The sequence below is a fragment of the Ascaphus truei genome, chromosome 1, assembly GCF_040206685.1.
Source record: "Ascaphus truei isolate aAscTru1 chromosome 1, aAscTru1.hap1, whole genome shotgun sequence".
Taxonomy (NCBI): Eukaryota; Metazoa; Chordata; class Amphibia; order Anura; family Ascaphidae; genus Ascaphus; species Ascaphus truei.
In genome coordinates, this window is record NC_134483.1 from 25,811,768 (window position 1) to 25,837,532 (window position 25,765).

At 41.9% G+C, this 25,765-nt stretch overlaps 1 protein-coding gene across 2 annotated transcripts in view; it reads left to right on the plus strand.

Annotated features, from left to right (window-relative positions):
* PIK3C3 (phosphatidylinositol 3-kinase catalytic subunit type 3) overlaps window positions 1–16,561 on the plus strand; it is a 248,129-nt gene extending 231,568 nt beyond the window's left edge. For both annotated transcript variants that reach the window (XM_075585255.1, XM_075585264.1), the window contains 2 exons: window positions 2,286–2,411; window positions 12,742–16,561. In XM_075585255.1, coding sequence (XP_075441370.1) covers window positions 2,286–2,411; window positions 12,742–12,756 — 141 coding nt within the window. In that variant the 3' untranslated portion in view covers window positions 12,757–16,561. The remainder of the gene's footprint in view (window positions 1–2,285; window positions 2,412–12,741) is intronic.
* Window positions 16,562–25,765: the final 9,204 nt, after the last annotated feature.

A 25,765-nucleotide genomic window follows, 5' to 3' on the forward strand; every position in this document is an offset into this window, starting at 1 on the left:
AATATCAAGAATGTTCAGGGCACTCAGCTGGGAAAATAAAAGGAAATAAACTTATCTGCTCAGTGATGGTGCTTGCGGTGAAGCCAGGATCCAGCAACAAAAATAGATAGATTCCTAAAACACAGAATCAGAATCAAGCTTGAGAAAGGACCGTGAGGTCAGAAACGTCGCTTCCTGTGATTAACCCCTGATACTTGTGTTGCTTTATTAAATTTAATCTTTGATATTTTTGAGTGCTGCGGATTCTGTGTTTTAGGAATATATATATATATTGTGATGTAGCCAAAGGGGAAGTGCTTGAAGGGTTGTATTTGGTACACATTAGATTGTAAGCTCTTCGGAGCAGGGACTCCTTTTCCTAAATGTTACTTTTATGTCTGAAACACTTCTCCCTTTGTGTTATTTATATTATTTGTTATTTATATGATTGTCACGTATATTACTGCTGTGAAGCGCTATGTACATTAATGGCGCTATATAAATAAAGACATACATACATGCATACACACCACCTTCGTTGGCTTGTACACCTTCTCCTCACTTGGGGACTAGTTAATGGGCTGTTACTTGAATAAAGCAGTGCAAGCAGCTCCCTAGCCCCAGCTGTTTCCTGGACAAGAGTCACACTCTGATGACTGTCAGAGAGACTACAGGTGCTGCTGCTTACACAGGTACAGGGCTCTGTGTTGGTAAAGAGCTTAGCTCTTCAACTTGTTTGTTTGTCTTATAGCCCCATAGCCATTGTTAGGCTGCGCTTATAGTACTGGCGACGGTGCACAGCGCTGTCACAAGTACTTGAAGTCTATCGCGGGTGCCCATATTGGACAGGACGGTGCTGCGCAGTGACATGGCGACCGAAGGTTTTTTGTCTTGCCCAGCGACGGCAGTGTGACGTCAGCGTCACGTGAGCGGATCAGCCAACTAGGGCGAACCGCTCGTGTGATGTCACGGGCCACGCCCCCTGTTGCCCTCCCGAGGTCTCCTGCACCTAAGTGCAACCATCGCTATTGCGACATGTGACATCACCCAGTCGCATTGCCATAGCCATTACTATAAACTCAGCCTTAGATGAAGGGGGAGGTGGTTAGGTGTGTTGGAGTGGGGATTAGTGGGGTTGTATGTCCCAGGGTGGGAGAATAATCCCACGGTGGGGATGTAGGAAGGGTTGACCTTGTATGCCTTTCAGTGGTTAGAATGGCATTGTATTGATTTTCAATTTGGTTGAAGTAAGATCCAAATGTTTGCATGGAGCTGCTTTAGCTGCCTCTCCACCCTTTATTGAATGAGACACGAAGGCTTCGGCTCCTTTTTGGGTTTTTTTTTGTGAAAACACAGCTAAAGCTGCGTCTTCTGAGTATATTGAATAGGGAGGGCCCTTAGTCAATGATTCTTAGTCAAAGATTCTACTGTAGATAGGCCTCATCTACAGCAATACAGTAGATGTAACAATAAATCATAAAAAAATGAAATTCGATTGAAAATATAATTAAAGGTCCATATTTTTTTAGGGATACAGAGAGATTCAGGCATGTTGTGCAATTTTGTCTGTCTGTTAATTTCCAATTAAAGCAAAACGCATTTGATTCTAAAGAGAATAAATACATTGATTAAGCTCACGAAGTGGTAGATGTATTTCTTAGATTAGTGACCTGCAGGGACTGCATCTAGATGCTGAACCAATTAATACAACAGATATGTCGCACCGATCAGCTTTTAGATAGTTGATCACCGTGTATAAATGATACTTCTAAATGTAAAGGACATGGAATCCAATTCAAGATACCTAAACGACGCAGTGTAAAATACATCGTACATGGCACCTTTATTGGTATGAAGTAACATACTGTACAGTCAACCTAGACTTTTCCTATCAAAAATGCCTATAGTTAAAATCACATCTGAATAGTCGGTCCTAATTCCATGAGATTTTAATGGGACTTTTATAACTAGGTCATAAACATGTTATACACCCCTCCGGTAGCATGATTATTAAGCAGCAATTAATTTGTACAAAAACTGAATCATTGGTTTCTCCATTGAACGTACTATTAAAAATTCATGATCCGTTATTCTTGTTCGTGCAAACTGTTGGGCGAATGTACTTAAAAATGCAATAAAAATACAATTCTGTGTCAAATGAGATGTAAGAATTGCCGGGCCTCGAATTGTTTCAGAACACCAATATTGACCTGCATTTTTCGTCACTGTTTTCCTGCTTCCCTTATGTTTGTCTCCGTGTGTTAATGTTATTTTGCACCTTTTTTTTTATTTATTTTTTCCTCCAGGTGCAGGATAAGTTTAGATTAGATCTGTCGGATGAAGAAGCTGTTCATTACATGCAGACTCTCATCGATGATAGTGTCAATGCCCTTTTCGCAGCTGTGGTGGAACAAATACACAAATTTGCGCAGGTAAGACCTTGCCCTGTGCAAGCTATTTCTCAAGACTCATTATTTTTCTTTTCAGGCTAATCTTACATTCACATGGGCAGAGACAGATTGGTTGTTTTTGGATTCTTCCCGACAGACTACACCAGGAGTGGCCAACTGCAATCTTCAAGGGCCACCAACAGGTCAGGTTTTAAGGATATCCCTGCTTCAGCACAGGTGGCTCAATCAATGACTGAGCCACTGATTGAGCCACCTGTGCTGAAGCAGGGATATCCTTAAAACCTGACCTATTAGTGACCCTTGAGAACTGGCGTTGGCCACTCCTGGACTACGCAATCTGGAGACAGAACTCTGCTTTAGATATTAATAATTTATTAGAAGTGGTTGATACAAACACAAACCGGAGAGTGCAGCGTGAGGGAAAGCTCCCCGCTTCACGGGCTAAAATGACAATATACGCTAAATAAAGCTGCACCGCCTGCACTCATTTATTCAGACAAACCCATCAGGAAACACTTATTAGAAGTTGGAAGAAAGCCGGGGAAATACTGTGCAGTGATTTGCATTTTGGAACGTTTTTTTTCTTCAGTACCCCAATAACGGCTGCATTAAAAACAGCTGGAAGATAAGCATGAGTATAATAAAGATGTAGCCAACGTTCTAGCAACCCGCTCCTGCAGTGGAAATGACGTGATAGCCCTGTCCCATTCTCACGCGTGGCTAATTCAATACAGTGGGCACTTCTCCCACTAGTGCGTTGCAGCGTGACACAAATTGCAATAACGTGTGGTGTGTCCCTCTGTAGCATGGCATGGATTGCAATAATGTATTGTGTGTCCCTCTGTAGCATGCCACTGATTGCAATAATGTGTTGTTTGTCCCTCTGTAGCATGCCTCGGATTGCAATAATGTGTTTGCTGCTGCAGCATGCCACGGGTTGCAATAACGTTGCATGTCCCACTTCAGCTTGCCACGGGTTGCAATAAAGAGTTGTGTGTGTCTTTGCAGTGTGCTACGGTGGCAGTAGATCTGCATATGGCAACTTTCTCCTTATGAATAAAAAAAACTCACAGATTTATTTTCCTTCAGTACACTTGCAAGAAACCTGTGGGGTTTTCGAAAACTAAACCATAATGTCCTCATGTCGTTCCCCTAGAGCAGGTAGTGGTAATGTTACAATGGTATTTACAGATGTGTACATTATAGATGCAAATAAAGGTTAATATATGAACCTCCCTTTATGATTAAATTACCTTTAATAGAAAAGTAAGCTCAAAGTACTGTAATTCTATTACCGTTATAGCACAGCTATTTTGCTTTACGATTGCCTATCTCCAGTACACATTTGGAGTTAATTCTATAACATCTTTGTATTATATGAAGGTGTTTTTGAATACAGGCCTGTTCATTAGCTGCCATAGATTCACATTCCTCCTTAGAGACTACACTTCGAACATCCCCTTACAATAGTCTTTCCGCCTGCTAGCCAATGCATAAATACCACATGTACTATTCCTCTGTCTTCAAATGGTTTAAAGCTACTGCAAATTTGCATATATGTGCAATTACCATTGAAATTAGATTTTTTTTTCTCCTGTGCAATGGTGATTAAAAGAGAAACCCACCCATTCAAGCGATGTCTCTTTATTTTTAGCATATATATACTGTATATATATATATATATATATATATATATATATATATATATATATATAATTTATTATTTTACCTACCAGAACTGCAAGGTTTAAGACATATATTTTTTCCTTCGCTATGTATGTATAGCTTTATTTCTATAGGGCCATCCCTGTACATAGCACTGTACAGCAGTAATACATATGACATAATTATAGGAATAAGCCCCTAAAAGTAACATTAGAAAAATAAGTCTCTGTCCGAAGAGCTTAATCTTGATGCTCCCTGCTTTAAGATATGGGAAATTGTGTACCTGATTTCAAAAATAGATTATTTGGGGATACAATTAAGTCTACTGTTTGATTAGTAATTTCTCTATAGAAGATTATGTGCCCAGACAAAAGATTTATTTTTTCTACATGTGTCACCCAGAAAATTATGACTCCAAAAAAAATGTCCTTGAGGGCTATTCAGTAGATGCAACAATCATTAATTACATTGAATGAGCAACAAGGAAAGAGTTACAAGGGGTGCTGCACTTCAATCATTTCTCATACAGTGTATGTGCTTTTTAAAGTGATAATTACTGCACCGCACCAAAAAGATACAACTCCAGTCGTTATTTATAGTTAAGCTAGACTGGGAAAGCGCATCTTCAAAGATAGCAATAAACGATCAAACAACTTGTCTGTGTAACATAAACATATTCCACTCTGTCAGTGACATTGCATTCATTTAGATGGTGATAAAAAGGCTGGCTTGGGAATCCACAGCCACGAGCTGAATAAATATATATATATATATATATATATATATATATATATATATATATATATATATATATATATATATTTATTCAGCTCATGGCTGTGGATTCCCAAGCCAGCCTTTTTATCACCATCTAAATGAATGCAATGTCACTGACAGAGTGGAATATGTATATATATATATATATATGCAAATATAACTGTATGCTCATCTGCATGTCTTAGGCAGGTCTGCAACCCCGCCTTTCCCCATTATCACCCAGCATACAGCACTTCCACTGCAGCAAGGGATTCTGGGAAATGACATGCAAATGAGCACACAGTGTCACTTTTTGCCTCAATAACCATTTTTAACATGGTTCCCTATAGGCTTAAGCTTGCTGCATGGTCACAGCTTTGAGCACAGCCAGGGTTAACCTATATAAGCCTATAGGGAACCATGTTAAAAATGGTTATTGAGGCAAAAAGTGACACTGTGTGCTCATTTGCATGTCATTTCCCAGAATCCCTTGCTGCAGTGGAAGTGCTGTATGCTGAGTGATAATGGGGAAAGGCGGGGTTGCAGACCTGCCTAAGACATGCAGATGAGCATACTGTACAGTTATATTTGCATATTTGCTTTCCTGTGGAGGGTTTTTGTTACTTTTTTTACTCACCATAACTTAACTCAGTATTATGGTTTTTTATATATATATATATATATATATATATATATATATATATATATATATATATATTCACTCACACATTATCTCCATATTTATATATTCTCTATATTTAAAAACAAAATACAGATTTTTTTTTTTTAGTTTAATGAGTTTTCTAGTAATTATTAACTGTGGAGAATAAATCGTTTCCCCTCATAATTAGATTTTAGGAACGATGTGCTTCTTTTGTGTCTGTTTAATTAGAGTGCATTTAGCTTTTGTAATCATGAGGTGTCAGCAGTCATTATTTATAGAAGGGCTGCATGATTTGTTACTTTACAGAATAGGGCTGTTCTTTTTTTGGGGAGGAGGTAAGAAGTGTCAAGGTAGCAGTTTTAACTAGGAAGGTGCTTGCCTTTTAAAATGTAAATGCTGTAATTGCAATTGTTTTGTGCTTGGCTCATCCTAGCGCTGAGAAGCCTTGTTCCATGTCTGTTTGCTTTCTCCTGTTATATTTGCCCTGTATTTTCTAAGCCAAGTCATTAATCACTCTATGATCACAGTCATCAATTTCCCAAGTCTTGACTTTTTCTTCTAGTGCAGTTTTAACAATAATGAATGTGGAATTCTCCTCTTATTCTAGCCTCAGTTCCTCTGCTTCTCCTCACCTCCTACAGTATATCTCACCTCTGCGATCTTCTAATGCCCCGGCTTGCCTCGTGTGCCCTGCTCAAGGCTGTCTTTTTCTTTATCACTTGTCTTGACTACACTACTCTCATGCTTGTATTTACACATGCTGCCTTCTGCTTAATGACCTCCCTCCTTAATCATGTTACAATCAAAACCTTCTCAACCCATTTTCACAATTCACCTTTTCAGTAAAAGTGTAAGAGTTTGGAAGCATGATTACATTACTCCCAGGGGTTCTCACCTTCAGTCCTCAGGAACTCCCAAGTGGTCAGGTTTTCATGTTATGCCTGCTTCAGCAGAGGTGGCTCAATCAGTCGCTGCTTCAGTAGAGGTGGCTCAATCGGTCCCTGCTTCAGCACAGGTGTGCTGAAGCTGGGATATCCTTAAAACCTGACTTATTGGTGGCCCTTGAGAACTGGTGTTGGCCAGCCCTGGCCTATTGCAACGCTCTTTATTCATTACTCCCTCCGAAATTAGATATTTCGCTTCTGCTTGGGGATCTAGGGGACTGGAGTTGAGAACCCCTGCATTACCCTCTTCCAATGCACCCCTTCCCCTTTTAGCCATGAACTACAAGCAAAGATGAGCAAATTCACTTACTCTTCGTGTCTGTCCAAGTCTCTCAGCTTAGGTTGATTTCTCTTTAGAGCAGTTTCCTTTCTCCTATTGTTTGTTTTCATGTTGCATCTCTCTGTATTGTATTAATGTTCCCTATGTTCTAATGTATGTATGTAAAGTGATATATTAACAGAAAGTATACATACATAATGGGCTGATGTTTGGAGCACTAATGAAAAACAATATTTCACCAATTGATGTATCGTGGTTAATAACATGACACATGTGGAATTAATGGAGATCCATGTTAAAGCAGTCTATAATATAAATGCCTCTATAATATAAATTCCTTAAAGAGTTGTGCAATGCGCCATAAGGCTAACGCCCCGCTCCCAGAGTCAGCGCACCCGCACTGCTGACAGGCGGTGCGCTGAGATACACAGACCGCGATATGCGGTCTGTAGGGAGTGGGACCTGGAGCGGGAGGTGGGCGGGTGGTGGGCGGTTTGACAGGGAGGGGGGGCGTGGATTGAGCGGAGGGACCCGCTACTCTCCCCCCCCCCTCCCTCCACGGACTCGGGCTGGAGCTGGAAAGTAAGTTTAAACACACACACGCAGGCACTCATTCATACACACGCGCACACACACACACAGGCAGGCACTCACGCACTCATACACACACAGGCAGGCACTCACGCACTCATACACACACACGCGCGCACACACAGGCAGGCACTCACGCACTCATACACACACACGCGCGCACACACAGGCAGGCACTCACGCACTCATATACACACACACACAGACAGAGGCAGGCACTCACGCACTCGGGCACACACATACACACACAGACAGGGACACACACACAGACAGGCACTCACCTGCTTTCACTTCACACTCCTCCCCGCTCCCCGAAGCCTCTCCTCCTCCCGAAGCCTCCCCTCCCCATTGGCTCACAGCCACACACGTCACGCGTCAACGCTAGGAAACACCATTCTCTGGTGTCTCCAGCGGCTGACGCGCCACAGCGTGTAGTCAGCTGTGCAGCCAGTGGGGACCGGGACCGGCTCGCGAGGATTCCCCTGCTGGTGGGGAACTCGCTACAATGCCGCCCGCGCCAACGAGCGCAGCGGGACCGAGGCCTAAGCCTTTCCGGTATCAAAATTATAAAAATAAAACCTCAAGTAGAAATAAGACAGGATTTGGGTAAAGTTAGTCATGTAAAAAATCTCTCCTACTCGTTATTTCTGTATAATCGTCTTGCTGAAACAAGAAACATACACACACACACATATGCATACTCATATACACACACATATACAGTTAGGTCCGGAAATAATTGGACACTGATACAAGTTTTCTTATTTCAGCTGTGTACCAAAATAAATTCAAGTTACAGTTAAATAATGAATATGGGCTTAAAGTGCAGTCTATCAGCTTTAATTTGAGGGTATTCACATCCAAATTGGAGGAAGGGTTTAGGAATTACATCTTTTTAATATGTAGCTACCTCTTTTTCAAGGGACCAAAAGTAATTGGTCAGTCAGTTGACTCAAAAGCTGTTTCATGGACAGGTGTGGGCTATTCCTTCGTTATTTCATCATCAATTAAGCAGGTAAAAGGTCTGGAGTTGATTCCAGGTGTGGCATTCGCATTTTGAAGCTGTTGCTGTGAACCCACACCATGCAGTCAAAGGAGCTCTCAATGCAAGTGAAACAGGGCATCCTTAGGCTGCAAAAAAAAGATAATCCATCAGAAAGAGCAGGAGCATTAGGCGTGGCTAAATCAACAGTTTGGCACATTCTACGAAACTCTGCAACACAAAAAGGCCTGGACGTCCACGGAAGACAACAGTTGTGGATGATCGTAGGATCCTTTCCATGGTAAAGAAAAACCCCTTCACAACATCCAGCCAAGTGAAGAACACTCTTCAGGAGGTAGGCATATCATTATCCAAGTCTACCATAAAGAGAATACTTCAAAAGAGCAAATACAGAGGGTTCACCACAAGGTGCAAACCATTCATAAGCCTCAAGAATAGAAAGGCCAGATTAAACTTTGCCAAACAATATCTAAAAAAAAAACAGCATTCTTTGGACAGATGAAACTGTACCAGAATGATGGGAAGAAAAAAGTATGGAGAAGGCTTGGAACGGCTCATGATCCGAAGCATACCACATCATCTGTAAAACACGGTGGAGGCAGTGTGATGGCATGGGCATGCATGGCTTACAATGGCACTGGGTCACAAGTGTTTATTGATGATGTGACAGAAGCAGACGGGTGAATTCTGAAGTGTATAGAGATATATTGTCTGCTTAGATTCAGCCAAATTCAGCGAAGTTGATTGGACAGCGCTTCACTTTACAGATGGACAATGACCTAAAACATACTGCGAAAGCAACCCAGGAGTTTTTTAAGGCAAAGAAGTGGAATATTCTGCAATGGCCGAGTCAATCTCCTGATCTCAACCCGATCGAGCATGCATTTCACTTGCTGAAAACAAAACTTAAGGCAGAAAGACCCACGAACAAACAACAACTGAAGACAGCTGCAGTAAAGGCCTGGCAAAGCATCACAAAGGAGGAAACCCACACACACACACATCCTTCACTCAGGCTGTGCTGAAAAGCTGTGTAATATGGCAGACATAAGTTTACAGGGCTCCATGTTAAAGAAGTAAAGTGACTCACTGTGCTCATTTGAATGTCATTACCCAGAATCCCTGGCTGCAGAGGAAGCACTGCTTGCTAAGAAATAATGGTGATAAAGCAGGGTTGCAGACCTGGGAATGTTCTCACAAGGGATATTTTTATTTGCTGCACATATATATTAAGTTTCTCAGCCGGAATTATTTCCCGCCACCATAAACTGCCTGACATTGCAGCTATAGGAGCCTGGCACATTGCAGCTATAGGAGCCTGACGCATTGCAGCTATTGGAGCCTGGCACATTGCAGCTATAGGAGAGCCTGACGCATTGCAGCTATAGGAGGAGCCAGACGCATTGCAGCTATAGAAGCCTGACGCATTGCAGCTATAGGAGCCTGGCACATTGCAGCTCTAGGAGCCTGACCAAGGACCATGTACTGTAGGTCCGAAACGTCGCCCTGGTTTTATCTTTTTTTTTTTGTCTGCGTGAAAGTTTTTCTATATTCTACTGAAGAACAGTGAGTGTTGTGGATTTGTTGTGTTGTACATATATTTACGCACACAATAGTCCAAACGTGAGGCACTTCAAAAAGCTAGAAAAGGTGAGGCGCAGTGGTGTAGCCACATCAGACAAGCCCAAGGATCTAGTACAGAGGATGTGTTATTACACTCTAGTAAAAAAACGACGTTTCACATAAAGGTCTCGCTGGGAACTGAAACGTTATCTTTTGCTTATTTATTAGAGAGGTCTGGTTTCCTGGATGACTATATGTGTAGTTGGATAAATACACAAATAGACATCCAGTAAGCCAGACCGCTCTGTAGATGCATAAGTAAAATCAATATAGAGATGGAAAGAAAAGTAACAAATCTGGGGCCAGTTAAAGTGGAGGAGACATTTAGCATGGACTAGAAAATGGACTTCGCTTTTGCTGGTGTCAGATTATCAGCCTCAGAACCCTCCCCCTGTATGATTATTCTGCCAAGACATTTGAGCAGTATTGGCAACTACTGTATCTATTGTTAAATCTATGTGGCCCATATGTGCTGTGCTGTGCTGTATATGATATAGTGCTGCTATAAAAATAGCTATCACAAAACCTAATGCTCGAGGAAGCAGGCAGCTGGTGCATGACAAATATGTTTGAACGTATGGTTTGGTGGCTATTATATAGCAGTGTGACAGCATACTGATTGCTAATTTTATTGCTGTCATTTCCTTCACGTTTTCTGAAGCCTTTTATTTATTTATTTTTTATATTTGTTTATGTTCAATATGAAACAGTATTACAGGGATTTCCTTTAAATATTTAGCGATTATTGTAAAAGGATTAAATTACAGCACAACCCTTATGCTGTTTTTTGTATGGTTTTAAATGAAAGCTTTTTATGAGGTAAGTGTTAATCTGCTATATTGTATACCGGCACACCCTGATAAATACAATAGGGGTGTACGTAAAACATGACGGTTATTGGGATATGTCATTTTGTACAGTATTTATATTTTACGGACATGTTGATATTGTATTATTTTGAAGGATAGAAAGGCTCACACAATAGATAGAGAGCAGATATGGCATCTAAGATGACATTATGCAAACAAGTAACATTTTATATGATTTTTGTCCCATAAATGTACTATATATCGCGCTGATCGTGTGGATATAAAGATGGGATAGTATAATACATTTTACTAGACCAACAAATTGTTTACGGTGTTGCAAGCTTCCAACCTTCACATGGTCCTTCCTCCGGTAAAGGGAAGGGAGCAATGCAATAGCTATAAGATATGTTTGTATCAAACACATTTTCGTCTTTACATGACATTGGAACTAAATTGAATGTGCATTTCTTTATGAGTGGAGTGGATGCTGGGATGCTACTAGTTGTTCAGGGGACTTTGGTAACTCATTTCAAGCATCATTGAAGTGACCTCTGAGGACGGAAAACAAGCTGCCAATTCTGGTGTACATAGGAGCATGCAATTATTTACTTTTCAAGCAGCGGCCCATGAACACACAATTATTTGTTTATTCACAGGGGTCCATTTAACATAAACTTTTGAGGCTGCCTCTGCAGGGAGTTCTTTGTGTGAAACACGGACCCATTTATTTTCTTTTTTTTATTTTTTTTTTTTCCAAATATAGACTTCTACAAAACAAAGCATTTAAAATGTTAAAAGATGCAATTATGTGGCGTTTGCATAGCATGTCTCAAATGCAGAGGGTATTATAGCGTCACACTTGAAGCTTCACCTTGCCTCTGTTGGGTACTCATATAGACAAGTGGGAAGAATAAAGAGCAGTCTTTATTTATATATATATATATATATATATATATATATATATATATATATATATATACCCCAATTGGTATTAAAATACCCCTTCAAAACTCAAAACTTGATTTATATTTAAAGAAAAAAAACTATTTTGTAAACGAAACTATTTTCTCACATTTACATTATAAACTTTGGACATTCGAGATCCATGCACAGAAATTGCAAAAAATAAAAATTGCTTAAGATAATTATCTTGCATAGCAAGTAAATGTGTTCATTATGTAGTATGAATTCCCAGGGATTTTTGTTTGTGTAACTTTTTCTAAGTCTGGCCCTTTGGTGCAGTTAGGATGTTGATTGGCACATTTGAAGTTTCTGCTGTTACATAGATCAGGGCTGCTTTACTCCAGTCCTCATGACCCCCCAACAGGTCAGGTTTTAAGGATATCCCTGCTTCAGCACAGGTGGCTCAATCAGTGGCTTAGTCTTTGAGTCACCTGTGCTGAAGCTGGGATATCCTTAAAACCTGAACTGTTGGGGAGGGGCCTGGAGGACTGGTGTTGAGAATCCCTAATAACGATCGAGCTGGCAGGGTCTGACCTTGCACCTGCCACGTCTGGTTTTTGATTGAGATGCCCCCTAGGTTCCAAAGAGTAAGAATATCTCTGATCCAAAATGTTTTTTAGTTTGGGGTGGGGGGGAGGGTGGTAGGAAAGGAAAGTGCTTGTGGCCATGTCTTAGCCATGTCTCTTACCTCCTCTCCCCCGGAAGGATAAGGCCATCAATAGAGGAGAATCCTCAGTTGTGTTTGCATCATTAGCTCGTGTTTTATGATCACTTATTTTGTGTCATGTTCTCAAAATGCAAAGACCGCAATTCAAGTGAGCTGTATACACACAGTGCAGACAGAATACAAATCTTATTAAAAAATAACTATTGTCAGAAAGGAATTAACAAATATTTCATGACTACATATTTTAAGAAGGTCAACTAATGCATTTCCCTGTAGTCGTTTTTCAAGCTTTTGCAATGAGGACCTTTCTACACCACTACGTAATTATAGCATGGACTGCAAAGAAATGACTGTATTTTAATAGATTGTTTTGTGTCCTTTTCCAGTACTGGAGAAGATAGATGTCTGTTTTCTGCATGAGAAGAGAAGACTTTCATGCAACAAGAAGCTGAACTGTGCTAAAGAGTTATACAGAAGATTGTGTTCTTACACAAAATAATGTACTCCGTATCTTTACAACACGATACTCTGGTCTTGTGTCTCCTGTGTCAAATGACTTAGTGTAAAATCACATGTGAGCTTACGCACAAGTTGTTTATTTTTTCTTTATGGTTCCATTGTTTTTGCAAATTTGTGTAACTGGAGAAGTCCTGGAGAAATAATGATGCTTTACATTTTATTCATGCATCTTACGCTTCAGCACTGAACAGCTAATTTGCTCAGACATAACTTTGCATATTTCTATAAAAACAAAAGACTTTAAGAGAGGAAAATATATTAAATTGCATAGATAATATGCTTATTCAGATAAAGTCACTCAGGGTAATGGTGCTCAGACTTGGTATGGGCTCCAACATCATAAAATGAGAACATATATAATGTCCGAAATATCCCTAATAGATAATTACAGTTAATCTACATCAATATATAACGGGAATAACACCTAATGGAGTGCCAGTATCCCAAATATATAGCGTAATATCATCTCCTCTGTAGATAATGGATTGAAAACATCCAGACGCAGGCAACATACTTGATACCATCCAGACGCAGGCAACATACTTGATACCAGATGCCCCTAGAGCTTGGTCCCAGTCTTGATATTCCGAGGTGTCCAAGACGGTGGTGAAAAAGACGTGGAAAAAACAAAATGGATCAAGAGGTGGCTCTAATAATAAAATATGGGTATTCTGGGTAAAATAAACGCACCGACGTGTTTCACACAGCAGCGCTTGATAAAGCATGATTGCATAAAACACGTATGTGTGTTTTTTACCCAGGATATACATCTGTTTTATTAGAGCCACCTCTTGATTCATTTTGTTCTTTCTACGTCGTGGTAGTGCTCTGTCTTTTTCACTATTGTCTAGATAATATGCTTCAACTAATATGGCAATATCTAAAAAGGATATACAGTCTGACCCGCAAAGATCGAGCGTGTCATTAGACATGTACAAGCTAGTAAACGTAGACACTTTGTTCGATGGTTATTGTAAAGCAGGAAATGTAGTGTTTATTCCACTGGTGCTCCAGCTGCATCCTTGAGGGATAATAGGCTGGGTTTCCAAAATATCCATCATACTTATCCAATTAGTCTAGTATTAATTATCAACAAGACACCTTGCTTAGTTATGTATATTACCTGTTGGTATCCCTCTATTATTGAACGTAGGCACCCCTGATTTATTCCATTAGCACAACACTCATTTTTACAAATCCTTCAATATTTTGATGATTAAATAATATACCAGTCACTGGTTGCTGCTAAACTTTACGGGCTGAATGCACTTTCATTGTATCTAAAGATCTTGAACATATTTCCCTTAATTCCTTTGCTACCAGAGGATCGTTCAGCTCAGTCTAATAAACCATATCTTACACACAGCTTATACAGTATATAATATATATATATTGCAGAATAAATGAGTTCTTCAGTATTAGGTGATACCTTTTTTATTTGGACTAACAATTTATGTCCTAGGACAAGCTTTCGAGAGTTCTCCTCTCTTCCTCATGTCATCAGTACTGGTTTACAAAGGAATCACTGGCTAAAACAGAGGTTTGGAAAGCATAAAAAACAGAGATTTAGATAAGGTAAAGATAAGGTGAGAAAGGGATGTTTGGAGAAGGTGACAAGTAACAGCATGGAGGGGGAAGGGGATGCTGCGGGGGGGGGGAGTTTTGGATAAGAACATTGTCAGAGAGGCAGACAGGATAATTACAAACAAATGTGATCGTGTGTGAGAAACCCCATATCCGCATTAAGTCCCCTTGTTTGGTGTCAAAGAGTCTTAAAATTCTGAGTTGAAATGTTTTCCGTTCTTGGGTGCGTTTAAACATTCCATTTAGGATTTTGTTTTTAAATCATTTATGGAATGATATGGTTGTGAGAAATGATGTCCCACAGGTGAGCAGTATCTTCCTTCTTCATGGTGGAGTATAGAGTGTCTGTGCATATTCATTCTGCCTTGAAGTTTTTGGCTGAAGTTTTTACTGCGGATATGGGGTTTGCACTTTGTAAACCAGTATTGATGACCTGAGAAAGAGAGGAAAACTCTCGAAAGCTTGTCCTATGACATAAATTGTTAGTCCAAATAAAAAAAGGTATCACCTAATACTGAAGAACTCATTTATTCTGTACTATCGCAACTGGACTTTTAGCACGTGTGTAATACAGCTCACTAACTGTAGGTTGTGATCTTTTAATCTAAACACTTTTCAAAGAGGTTGCAATGCTATTACTCCAGTTAACATGCCTCACTACGCGTGTGTTATCTTCTTAACCATGTTAATTAATGCATTATTACGAGTTAGCAAGTGTAACACTTACTGCAGTACATCTGTATATAGTTGGTTCACACTTTCAGCACTAATCATGAGTGGCTATGTCGAGAACGGTTTATGGCAGGGGTGGTCAACTCGAGTCCTCATGGGTCAGGTTTTATGGATATCCCTGCTTCAGCAAAGGTGGCTCAATCAAAGACGGAGCCACCAGTACTGAAGTGGGGGATATCCTGAAAACCTGACCTGTTGGTGGCCCTTGAGGACTGGAGTTGACCACCCCTGATTTACGGCTTTGTGATGTTACAATTCGATATATCCAAAGACCTCTAACTTCTCTTCAATTGAAATGCATGATTTATAAAAGATGCAGTAATGCACATTGTATATTGGTCATGAAATAACTGCACATGTTTAGAAACCGCCTGGGGGCTTCAGGAAAAGTAGAACCAGTAGGCAAAAAGGAACAGAACAATAGGTGAACGACAATATGGATTTGTTTATTAAGTATCCCATCTGGGGCTATACTTATAAGGAGATGTTCAATCCATATACTGTACAGCATATCACTGTGTCCAAACAATAGGAAGATCTTCACTAAATTCTACAGGTATCTTTGCCGTATCCTCGTAAAGGAATTGGCTTAAATATGCAGTTGAATCAGACACAGGAGTACCTAACAACCCCTCTTTTTTTCACGTCACCTTTTTTCATGTTTGCAGCACTCAGTAGCTCTCCGCTACAAAATGAGACTAACTGTTCACTGCCATTTTTTATATGGCTCACCAGAGGACTCTGTTCCAAAGATGTAGAAAAATCAATTTGACATTCTGGTGCCATTGGTCCCCTAAAAAGACGCCTTCTGTATAAAATGTGTGTCGGAAAGCACACTAACAACAACCCTTTCTTGCAATCGTTTAAAGTCATCTACAGATTATAGGGGGAAGGGGGCTCTTCATCAGAACAACTCGACCGGAAAAGTGGGACAAAAACCGGAACCAATTTGAAAAAGAATAATAAAATATATTCTGTATTGTTTTCTTTGTTCTATCCAATTTGCTAGAGATTTTCAGACAGGAGACTTTGATGAACTATAACTCTCACAGTTACTATGTTGGAAACCCATTATCCAATTCAAATACAGTATGTAACACGCATATACAGTAAAGTTACATGTTGGACTTCCAAATTCCTTTTGCAAACTCCCTACACTTGTTGCATCTTGTAGCAAATACAATATCATCAGATCTCAGTCGGAAATCAAATACAACTTGTTTATTAACACACATTATTTTTGGCCTTTTGTTATTTAGATTTTGTTCTTATCCATGAACAACTGTTGTTCACAATATGTAACTTAAGGTTTATGGCATTGTGAGTCTCTTTGTAATAAATTAGCTTCATAAGGAGCTACTGTATACTGTACATTGGTTTCTTGGTATTTTGCCATTGTGTTTATTTTTATTCCTATATTTTCCCATTACATTTCAGCCTGTTGTTACAGTATTTGTATTCACCCTGCTATTACGTTCATGGTGTTTACAAATCTGCACTACACAGCTACAATTGTCAATGGAGTGCCCATGTAATTTACATTAAAATTGTTCTATTCATACTGCTGAAAAACAATACCTTTGCTTTCGCTTTTCACACTAAAACATCTTAAATATTAATAAGTGTTCTATTCAGCGATGTTGTAAATTGGTGTACAGGTACATACAATAATCTTATCTGACTAGAAGGGAGCTTATCTTATTCTTTTGGTTAAATTATACTTTTATTGGATAACTAATGTTTTTTAATGAGAAAAACCCTTTTTGTACTATTTCCAATATGGAAGCCAGCCTTATTCTATTGAATATCATTATACGGTTGATTAATCTACAAAAGTCACTCCCAGTGTTATAGCAAATTCAATAGTAAGGCGGCAGTCTTAATTACACAGCAGAAATCATAGTATCAGGAGATTATGGAAGAAGCCAGCACTCCTGTGTTACAATGAATGATATTCTACCCTCTCAGGGGAGCTGCAGCAATCATTCTGCATTCTTACTGGAGAATGTACCGTCTTCGCGTATACTTTGTTTATAGATATGACATGTCTGCAGTAAAACAAACAAGCATTGTACAGTAAGTTGTACTTGTTGTATAGCAAATCAAGCCCAGTTAAAATCTAATTAAAACCAGAGACATAACATAAAACACAGACAAAGCTCAATGCACATCCAGAAAAACTTATATACGGTACAGTGCCTAAATATACATGTATAAATAACTAATAAATAAAATGGTCTTTTAGTTTAACATTTTGGCCAAATTGTTGTAAGCCCTTGAGCCAACTGCACGGCAGACCACATTTCAAGGGTCTCTAACACTAATATAGATTCTTAATAACCTGTGCATTGCCAGGAATAATGATTTATAATAAATCTGTCAATATTAGTTGCAAAGGTTCCAAGTCTGATTGAAGCTTTTATTAACCTGTACATTACCAGGAAAAGCACTCTGTAATAGATTTGTCACAATCACACTGTAAGCAGGCAAGTTCCCCTGAAAGTGGGAGATGCCATGGAGTGAGCTTTTAACCATTTAAATGTGGGAGGGAGTGAGCTTCAATTAGGTAGGAGGTTGCCACCCTCCAATCAGCTAAGACTAGCTGAACAAGAATTATAAAACATACAGAACACCTACAAGCTCATATTAAACCCCCAAAATACCCACAACATATATATAAGCATATGAACCCCCATATATATTGCCATGCTCAGTAGCACTCCTCTGTGAAACTTATATGCTTATATATATGTTGTGGGTATTTTGGCTCTGCATCCTCGCCGCCGCGAGTGGGATCTTCCTTCTCCTCCGCTTCCCGCGGCGGCGAGGATGCAGATCTGGAGCGGGGTTAAGTAAAGTCGCGGGAGGAACCCCTTTAGAGAGTGGTGTTCCCCTGGACCTTACAGTACCCCCCTTGAGGAGCGGCCTCAGGATGACTCCAATATGGCTTTTGGGGAAATTTGGAGTGAAAGAGTCTCAGCAGTCTGGGTGCATGTATTTGATGGTAGGGTACCCAAGATCTTTCCTCTGGACCAAAGCCCTTCCAGTGAACCAGGTATTGTACCGAACCCCTCGTCCTCCGGGAATCCAGAATAGACTGAATTTCGAACTCTTCCTGCCCCTGAACTATGACTGGTTTAGGGTCAATCGGTGTCCTATGGAACCGTGGACTCTGGGACACAGGTTTCAGCAGTGACACGTGGAACACGGAGGGTATCCTCATGGATGGAGGAAGTTCCAGACGATATGCCACAGGATTGATCCGTTCTATTACTGAGAATGGACCCAAGAACCTGGGAGCCAACTTGTGGCTTGGAGTCTTCAGTCTAATGTTCTTGGAGGAGAGCCAGACCTTATCCCCTGGTTTGAAGACTGGTGCCTAACAACGGTGACGATCTGCCTGTGCCTTTTGTCTATTGGGATTTTTTTGTATGTATTCGGGGGTGGGAAGTTTTTAGGTATATATCTTGTGGGGGGGGAGACGGAATGAGTAAGCATGGGGTAATTGACGGAAGGAGAGGAGAGTGGGGGTAAGTGAGGAAAAGAGGGAGTAAGAGTGAGAAGCAGGGGAGAGAAATACATGCGAGGCGGGAGGGTGAGAGAGAGAGTGTGAGTGAGAGAGTGAGTGAGAGTGTGTGAGAGAGAGCGTGTGAGAGAGAGTGTGTGAGAGCATGTGAGAGAGAGTGTGAGAGAGAGAGAGTGTGAGAGAGAGAGAGTGTGTGAGTGTGAGAGAGAGTGCGTGAGCGTGTCGGAGAGAGCGAGAGTGCGTGAGAGACATACCAACTGCACTGCAACTGTTAGGTATGTATATACAACTTTGTTTTCACTTTGGGCGCCGTGGAAAAATCCTGATCACCTTAGGGAGCCTTGAAAAAATTTTGATCGACTTAGGGAGCCTTGAACCGAAAAAGTTTGGGAACCACTGCTTTAGAGGTTGGAAGTTCAACCACAAAGTCCATGGACAGATGACTCCATGGGCGTTCTGGTATAGGGAGGGGTTGTAGAAGACCGTACGGCTTTTTACGAGCGGTCTTAACCTGGGCGCAGATTGGACAAGTTTTTACGTACTCTGAAATGTCCTGCAACATGGTTGGCCACCAAAAGGTACGACCAATGAGGTCAGAAGTCCTGCTAATGCCTGAATGACCGGCTGACCTAGAAGAATGACCCCACTCAAGAATCTTCTTAAGGAAGCGTGGAGCTGCATACAGACGGCCGACCGGCACCTTAAGGCCCCTCAGGAGATTAGATTGTGGTGCCATGACCTGATCTAGGATATCAAAAGAGTTGGCCGAAACAATATATTTGGAGGGTAAGATTGTTTCGGAGATAACTTCGGAATTGTCCTCAAACAGGAATTGACGTGAAAGTGCATCTGCCTTTTGATTCTTTGACCCAGGAATGTAAGATATGAGATAATTAAATCTCGGAAAAAAAAGAGACCATCGAGCCTGACGCGCCCCAAGGCGACGTGCACTCTCAATGTAAAGTAAGTTTTTATGATCAATAAAGATCGAAATGGGGATCTCCGTTCCCTCCAGATGTCTCCATTCCTGAAGGGCGAGATTAATAGCCAGGAGCTCTCTGTTTCCGACGTCATAGTTCCGTTCTGCCGGAGACATTTTTTTTTAAAAGAACCCTCAGGGATGAAGTTTGGCCTGTGGGGACTGTCTCTGAGAGAGAATAATGGCGCCAGCACTGACGTCGGATGCATCTACCTCTAGGGTAAAGGGAAGCCCGGGGTCAGGGTGACGCAAAATAGGAGCAGAAGCGAAAGATTTTTTGAGGGAGTCGATAGCTTGGAGAGCTACAGGAGACCAGACTGCTTTGTTAGCTCCCTTCTTGGTAAGGGCAGTAATGGGGGCCACGGTAGAAGAAAAATTCTTGATGAATTTACGATAGTAATACGCAAATCCCAAGAATCGCTGTATGGCTTTCAGGGAAGTGGGTTGTGGCCATTCTAAGACAGCCTTGAGTTTGACTGGGTCCATAGAGAAGCCAGTGCTAGAAATGATATATCCAAGAAAGGGAATGGAAGAAAGATGAAAAGAACATTTCTCTATCTTAGCATAGAGATTGTTCTCCCGAAGGCAGGACAGAACTAATTTGTTGTGTTGAATGTGGTCAGAGAGGGATTTGGAAAAAATGAGGATATCGTCAAGGTATACGATAACGAAGCTGTCGAGGAGATCACGGAAGATCTCGTTGACAAACTCCTGGAAGACCGCCGGGCATTGCACAGGCCGAAAGGCATGACTAGATATTCATAATGCCCATCCCGGGTGTTAAAGACGGTCTTCCATTCGTCGCCTTGACGGATGCGGACAAGGTTATAGGCTCCGCGGAGATCAAGTTTGGAAAAAATTGTCGCCCCCTGTAAACGATCGAAGAGTTCGGAAATAAGTGGCAGGGGGTAACGGTTCTTGATCGTAGTCAATAAAGGGGTGCAAAGAACCATCCTTTTTCTTAACAAAAAAAAATCCAGCTCCAGCTGGAGATGAAGAATTGCGGATGAAACCCTTCCTCAAATTATCCTGGATATACTCGGTCATGGCCTTAGTCTCGGGTATGGATAGGGGGTAAGAACGGCTTTTGGGTAAGGTAGCACCTGGAAGGAGCTCAATAGGACAGTCAAAGTCTCTATGGGGAGGTAACACTTCAGAACGTACCTTATCAAAAACGTCCGCCAGGTCCCAGTAGACAGTTGGAAGGGAAGTTTTATACTCTGCGGGTAATTCCACTCCGGCTAACATCCGTTTGGGGGGAAGACAGGTCTTAAGGTACTGGGGGCTCCATCGTATGGGTTCTTTATTAACCCAATCTAATTGTGGTTTATGACGTTGCAGCCAGGGGAGTCCCAGAATTACATCTACCGATGGAATGGATTACGTCCAAGATAATCTTCTCTTGGTGACCGTCCTCCGTGGAGAGGGATAGAGAACAAGTCTCCAGGGAAATAAAGGCTGGTTGGAGTGGACGCCCGTCTATGGCCTCCAGACCATCTGGAACAGCCTTAGATCGGAAGGGAATCCCATTCCTATAGGCAAAACTCTGATCAATAAAGTTCCCCTGAGACCCAGAATCTATAAATGCAGAAGCGGGGATCAGGGAGTTATTCCAGGCCAGAGAAATAGGCAGCATTATACGATTGGGGAGTACTTTAGAAGAAGAAAGAGGAGAAGAGATTATACCCAACGAGACCCTCTCATACCTTATTGGGTCCTGGTGTTTCCCGGTCGCAGAGGACAGCCTACCAGCAGATGACCGGGATGACCGCAGTAATGGCACAGTCCACCATCTCGTCAGCGCTGTCTCTCAGACACGGATAGCCGATGACCTCCGACCTGTATAGGTTCGGGCTCATCCATGGGTTGGGGGAAGTAATGAACGAGACTGCGGCTGGAAGACTGGGAGGAGGTGGTACGAGGAAGAGCGCGTTCAAGTCTTCTCTCTCGTAACCGCTGGTCCACGCGGGTTGCAGACCGCAATGAGATCCTCCAATCTGGTGGGTCTCTCCATAGTGGCCAGCTGGACCTTGATGGCATCCGACAGACCCTGCCAAAAAGCTGCTGATAGTGAGCCATCATTCCAGGAGGTCTCTGCCGCGATGGTCCGGAAGTACAAAGCATACTCAGCGACAGGACGAGTACCCTGGGAAATATGGAAGAGAGAAGAATCTGCCGTAATTTGGCGACCACGCGTATCAAATGCTTGCCTGAATTCTCGAAGAAATGGGGGATGCCGAGGCTAGGGCCTTTCCGTTCAAGAGAGACATAATATAGGCCACCTTTGAACGAGCAGTGGGGAAGCGCGAAGGAGATAATTCAAATTGCATCTCGCACTGATTAAGAAACCCTCTGCACTCGTGGGGATCCCCTGCATAGCGGTTGGGAGCCGGGAGACGAGGATCCACAGCCACGAGAAGACCCGGGGAGGGAAACGCCGCAGCTGCCATGGCAGAGGAGCCTGGGGAAGGCTGCAACGAGGAGAGTCTAGAGAGCTCCTGCGTCATGGAGGCAAGCTGCTCCTCCAGCTGGAGAAGTCACTGCACGGGGCTTGGTTGCTCAACCTCTTCGGGTCCATGTCTGTTGGGCTGAGCATAATGTTACGCTGTGCTCACCACGGACAAGGAGGGACCCCGAAACTGAGGTGAGATGGGTAACAAACTGCACCCACAGCTACGGAGACACGCCTGGAAAGTGGAAAATAGGCGTCTGGAACCGTCTGGGAGTATAAGATAAAGTAAGATACTCGCCAGACGAGAAGGGAGGTTCCAGAAGATAGGTGGTACCGAGAGCCTGGGGTCCAGAGCCGGGAGGTAGGTCGGAATCCGCAAGCCGAGGTAAAGGGGTCGGGGAGTCCAGGAGGTCATGATACAAACCAAGGGAGAAGTCCACAAGGGATCACTAAGGAGACAAAGAGACAGGAACTGAGGCAGGCACGACAGTAGTTAACACAGGTCATACAAAGCTATGCTCAGCCAAAGAATGAATGGCTGAGCAAGGTATAAGTAGGAGGAAGGACCAATAGGGAGAGGGGGAGTAACGAGGGAGCGGCCCCAGGGAAGATAGGGATTGGTAGGGAGAAACTTGCCACAGCTGCACTAGATGTGCAGCTTGTGAGCGGTGCATGCGCATCAGGCGTGTGTGCCGTGCGGGAGAGGCGCACGCGGCCTCAGCTGGGGGCGGGAACTCCTGAGGGAGGTTGTAAAGGTCCTCGGCCATGCGCGCGCTTGACCGAGATCAGTAGCCGCCGCGGGAAGCGGAGGAGAAGGAAGATCCCGCCCGCGGCGGCGAGGAGGCAGAGCTGGAGCGGGGGTAAGTAAAGTCACGGGAGGAACCCCTTTAGAGAGAGGTGTTCCCCCGGACCTTACACTGGCATAGACCCACGGAGGTGGTTAAATGGGTCGAAATTGAGACGAATGAGATCCCGACACAGAATATTGACACATTATTGTGGATCCCCAAAAAGAATAGACCACAAGAGGTGTATAACCACTCGGTTATTAAATGTACACTATATATTTGGGATAACTGGGAGAAAAAATGGGATTGAAGGTACAACCCTCACTTATGACCCCTTTATGGATGAATGAGGGATTTCCCCAGGATGTACAGTATACCAGGTAGGAATAATATTTGGATTTCAAGATGAATTATTGGGATTAAAGATGTTATGTTTTTGGAGAAAATAAATACATTCGAAGAAATACGAAAGAAATACAATATTCCATTTTCAGAGTATTTCAGATACACACAAATCAGGCATTTTATTATTTCAAAATCCTTCCCGCAAGGAGATACATGTCTAACCAAATTTGAAGAAAAGTGCACAGTACAAACACATCAGAGGGCTGATATCAAATATATATTCTAGACTATGTTCTCTAGACAAAAATGAAAAACACTCATATATTGTTCAGTATGACTCAATGGGAAAAAGATATAGGGTCAGATATTTCTTTAGAAGACTGGGGAGGCGGCGAGCTCATCTATCTGCACCATTATTAAAGAAAATAGGTCTAAAATTATGATGAGATGGTATTTAACACCAGATATGTGATAACCTATCTATAAAGGAGCGCGTGCTCTGTGCTGGAGAAATTGTGGTTGTAGAGGCACATTATAATCATATTTTGGACGTGTCCAAAGGTTGTTCCCTTCTGGAGGAAAATCAAGAGAGAGATCACTTGTAACTTGAGAGTAATTGTACCAATGGAACCTGTGCCCAATCTGGCATATGCTACAAATAAATCAATTGCACACCTGCTGACTGCAACTAGATGTATAATAGCACTGCATTGGAAGCAAACTAATATACCATCATTTCAGGTTTTCAAGAAAAGGTGCAAAATGTTTTAGAAATGGAAAAATTGACGGCATTTATGAACAATACTACGGAGAGATGAAAAAAAATCAGGAATCCCTTGTTTAATGCTCTTCCAGAAGATATAGCATCATTAGAAGATTTACAAATATAAACTATCAATCTGTTTCCCTCCTGCCTTTTGCCTCTAAACTCCTTGAACTTCTTGTATTCTCTTGCTTGCTTTTCTCAAGACCTATTCTCTCTTAGATCCTCTACATTCTGGCTTCCGCACTGCTCACTCCACTGAAACAGCCCTCACTAAAATAACTAATGACCTCCATGCTGCCAAAGACACACTGCTCATATTACTCGATCTTCTCCTTCACATTCTCCATACTCTTGGCATTCGTAACAAAGCTCTATCCTGGATCTCCTCTTACTGTACCTCTCCCATCGTACTTTCAGTGTCTTTTGCCAACACCTCCTGCTCTATCGATCTCTCTGTGGGGGGAGCCCAGGGCTCTGTCCTGGGACCCCTTCTCTTTTCTCTTTACACACTCTCTCTAGGTGACCTAATCACATCTCTTAGGTTCAAATATCACCTCTATGCTGATGAGACACAAATTTACTTTTCTACCCCTGACCCTACACCAGCTTTACAGACTAAAGTTTCTGAATGTCTCTTGTCTATATAATCCTGGATAGCCCTCAGCCGACTTAAACTGAACATAGCAAAAATAGAGCTCCTCATTCTTCCTCCCAAACCTGGCCCTATTTCCTCCTTCCATATTACTGTTGGAAGTACTATCATTCACCCAGTAGCCCAAGCACGCTGCCTAGCGGTCACATTCGATACATCTCTCACATTCTCTTCTTGCATTAAAAAGGTAGCAAACATTTTTTGTTTTTTCCTCCGCAATATTACCAAGAATACGCCCTTTCCTCTGTTGCTTGACTGCAAAAACTCTGACACAGACCCTTATTCTCTCCCATCTCGACTACTGTATATGACAGTGAAGGGGTTAACCAGGCTCACTAATAAGTCAACTTGGTTACCCCTGATCCATGCGTTGAGGTCCTAGAGTGTCAGCTCTTGGACCCAGATGTCAGAAATACGTTACTGTGACTGTGCAAATTATGCGACATTAAAGATTTATTTGTGTTTTGCCTTTCCTGGGGTGCTGGGACCGATAGATTTCTAGGCTGTAAGTTTCAGGGTGGATTTGCAGGAGAAAGTCTTTACAGAATGTATCGGGGTTCCTGAGTTATGTGATACCCCAACAGTTGGATTCAGGAATAGAGTGAGATTCTCGGATACAGCCAAGCAAATTGCCCTGGGCAAACTCTGACTCTGAAAACGTTCTTATGACTCACCGCCATGATTCCTGCTGCAGCTTCATCCAGACAAGGTAAACAGACATGAAGGAGTTAATGTATACCTGCAACCATACAGGGGGTCCCTAGTATAAGGAGGGGTGCCCAGATACATGCCCAGGTACCCTGAACCTGGTATAGGGGTTATGGGCTGCACCAGCTATGTGATAAAGCTGAGAGTGATTTCTTGTGTGTAAAAGGTTTAAAAGTTATTTGTAGAGTGTACAGAGAATGAGGCTACCGAGCGTAGGCAGTATATACCCTCACTCCATCCCTGACACCAGAACAGGGACACATCTTTATCTCACAAAATACAGGACACAGTATATTTTATTAAAGACTTATGTTTAATAGGTATATATGCTGATAACCTGTGAATGAACTGTGGGATTT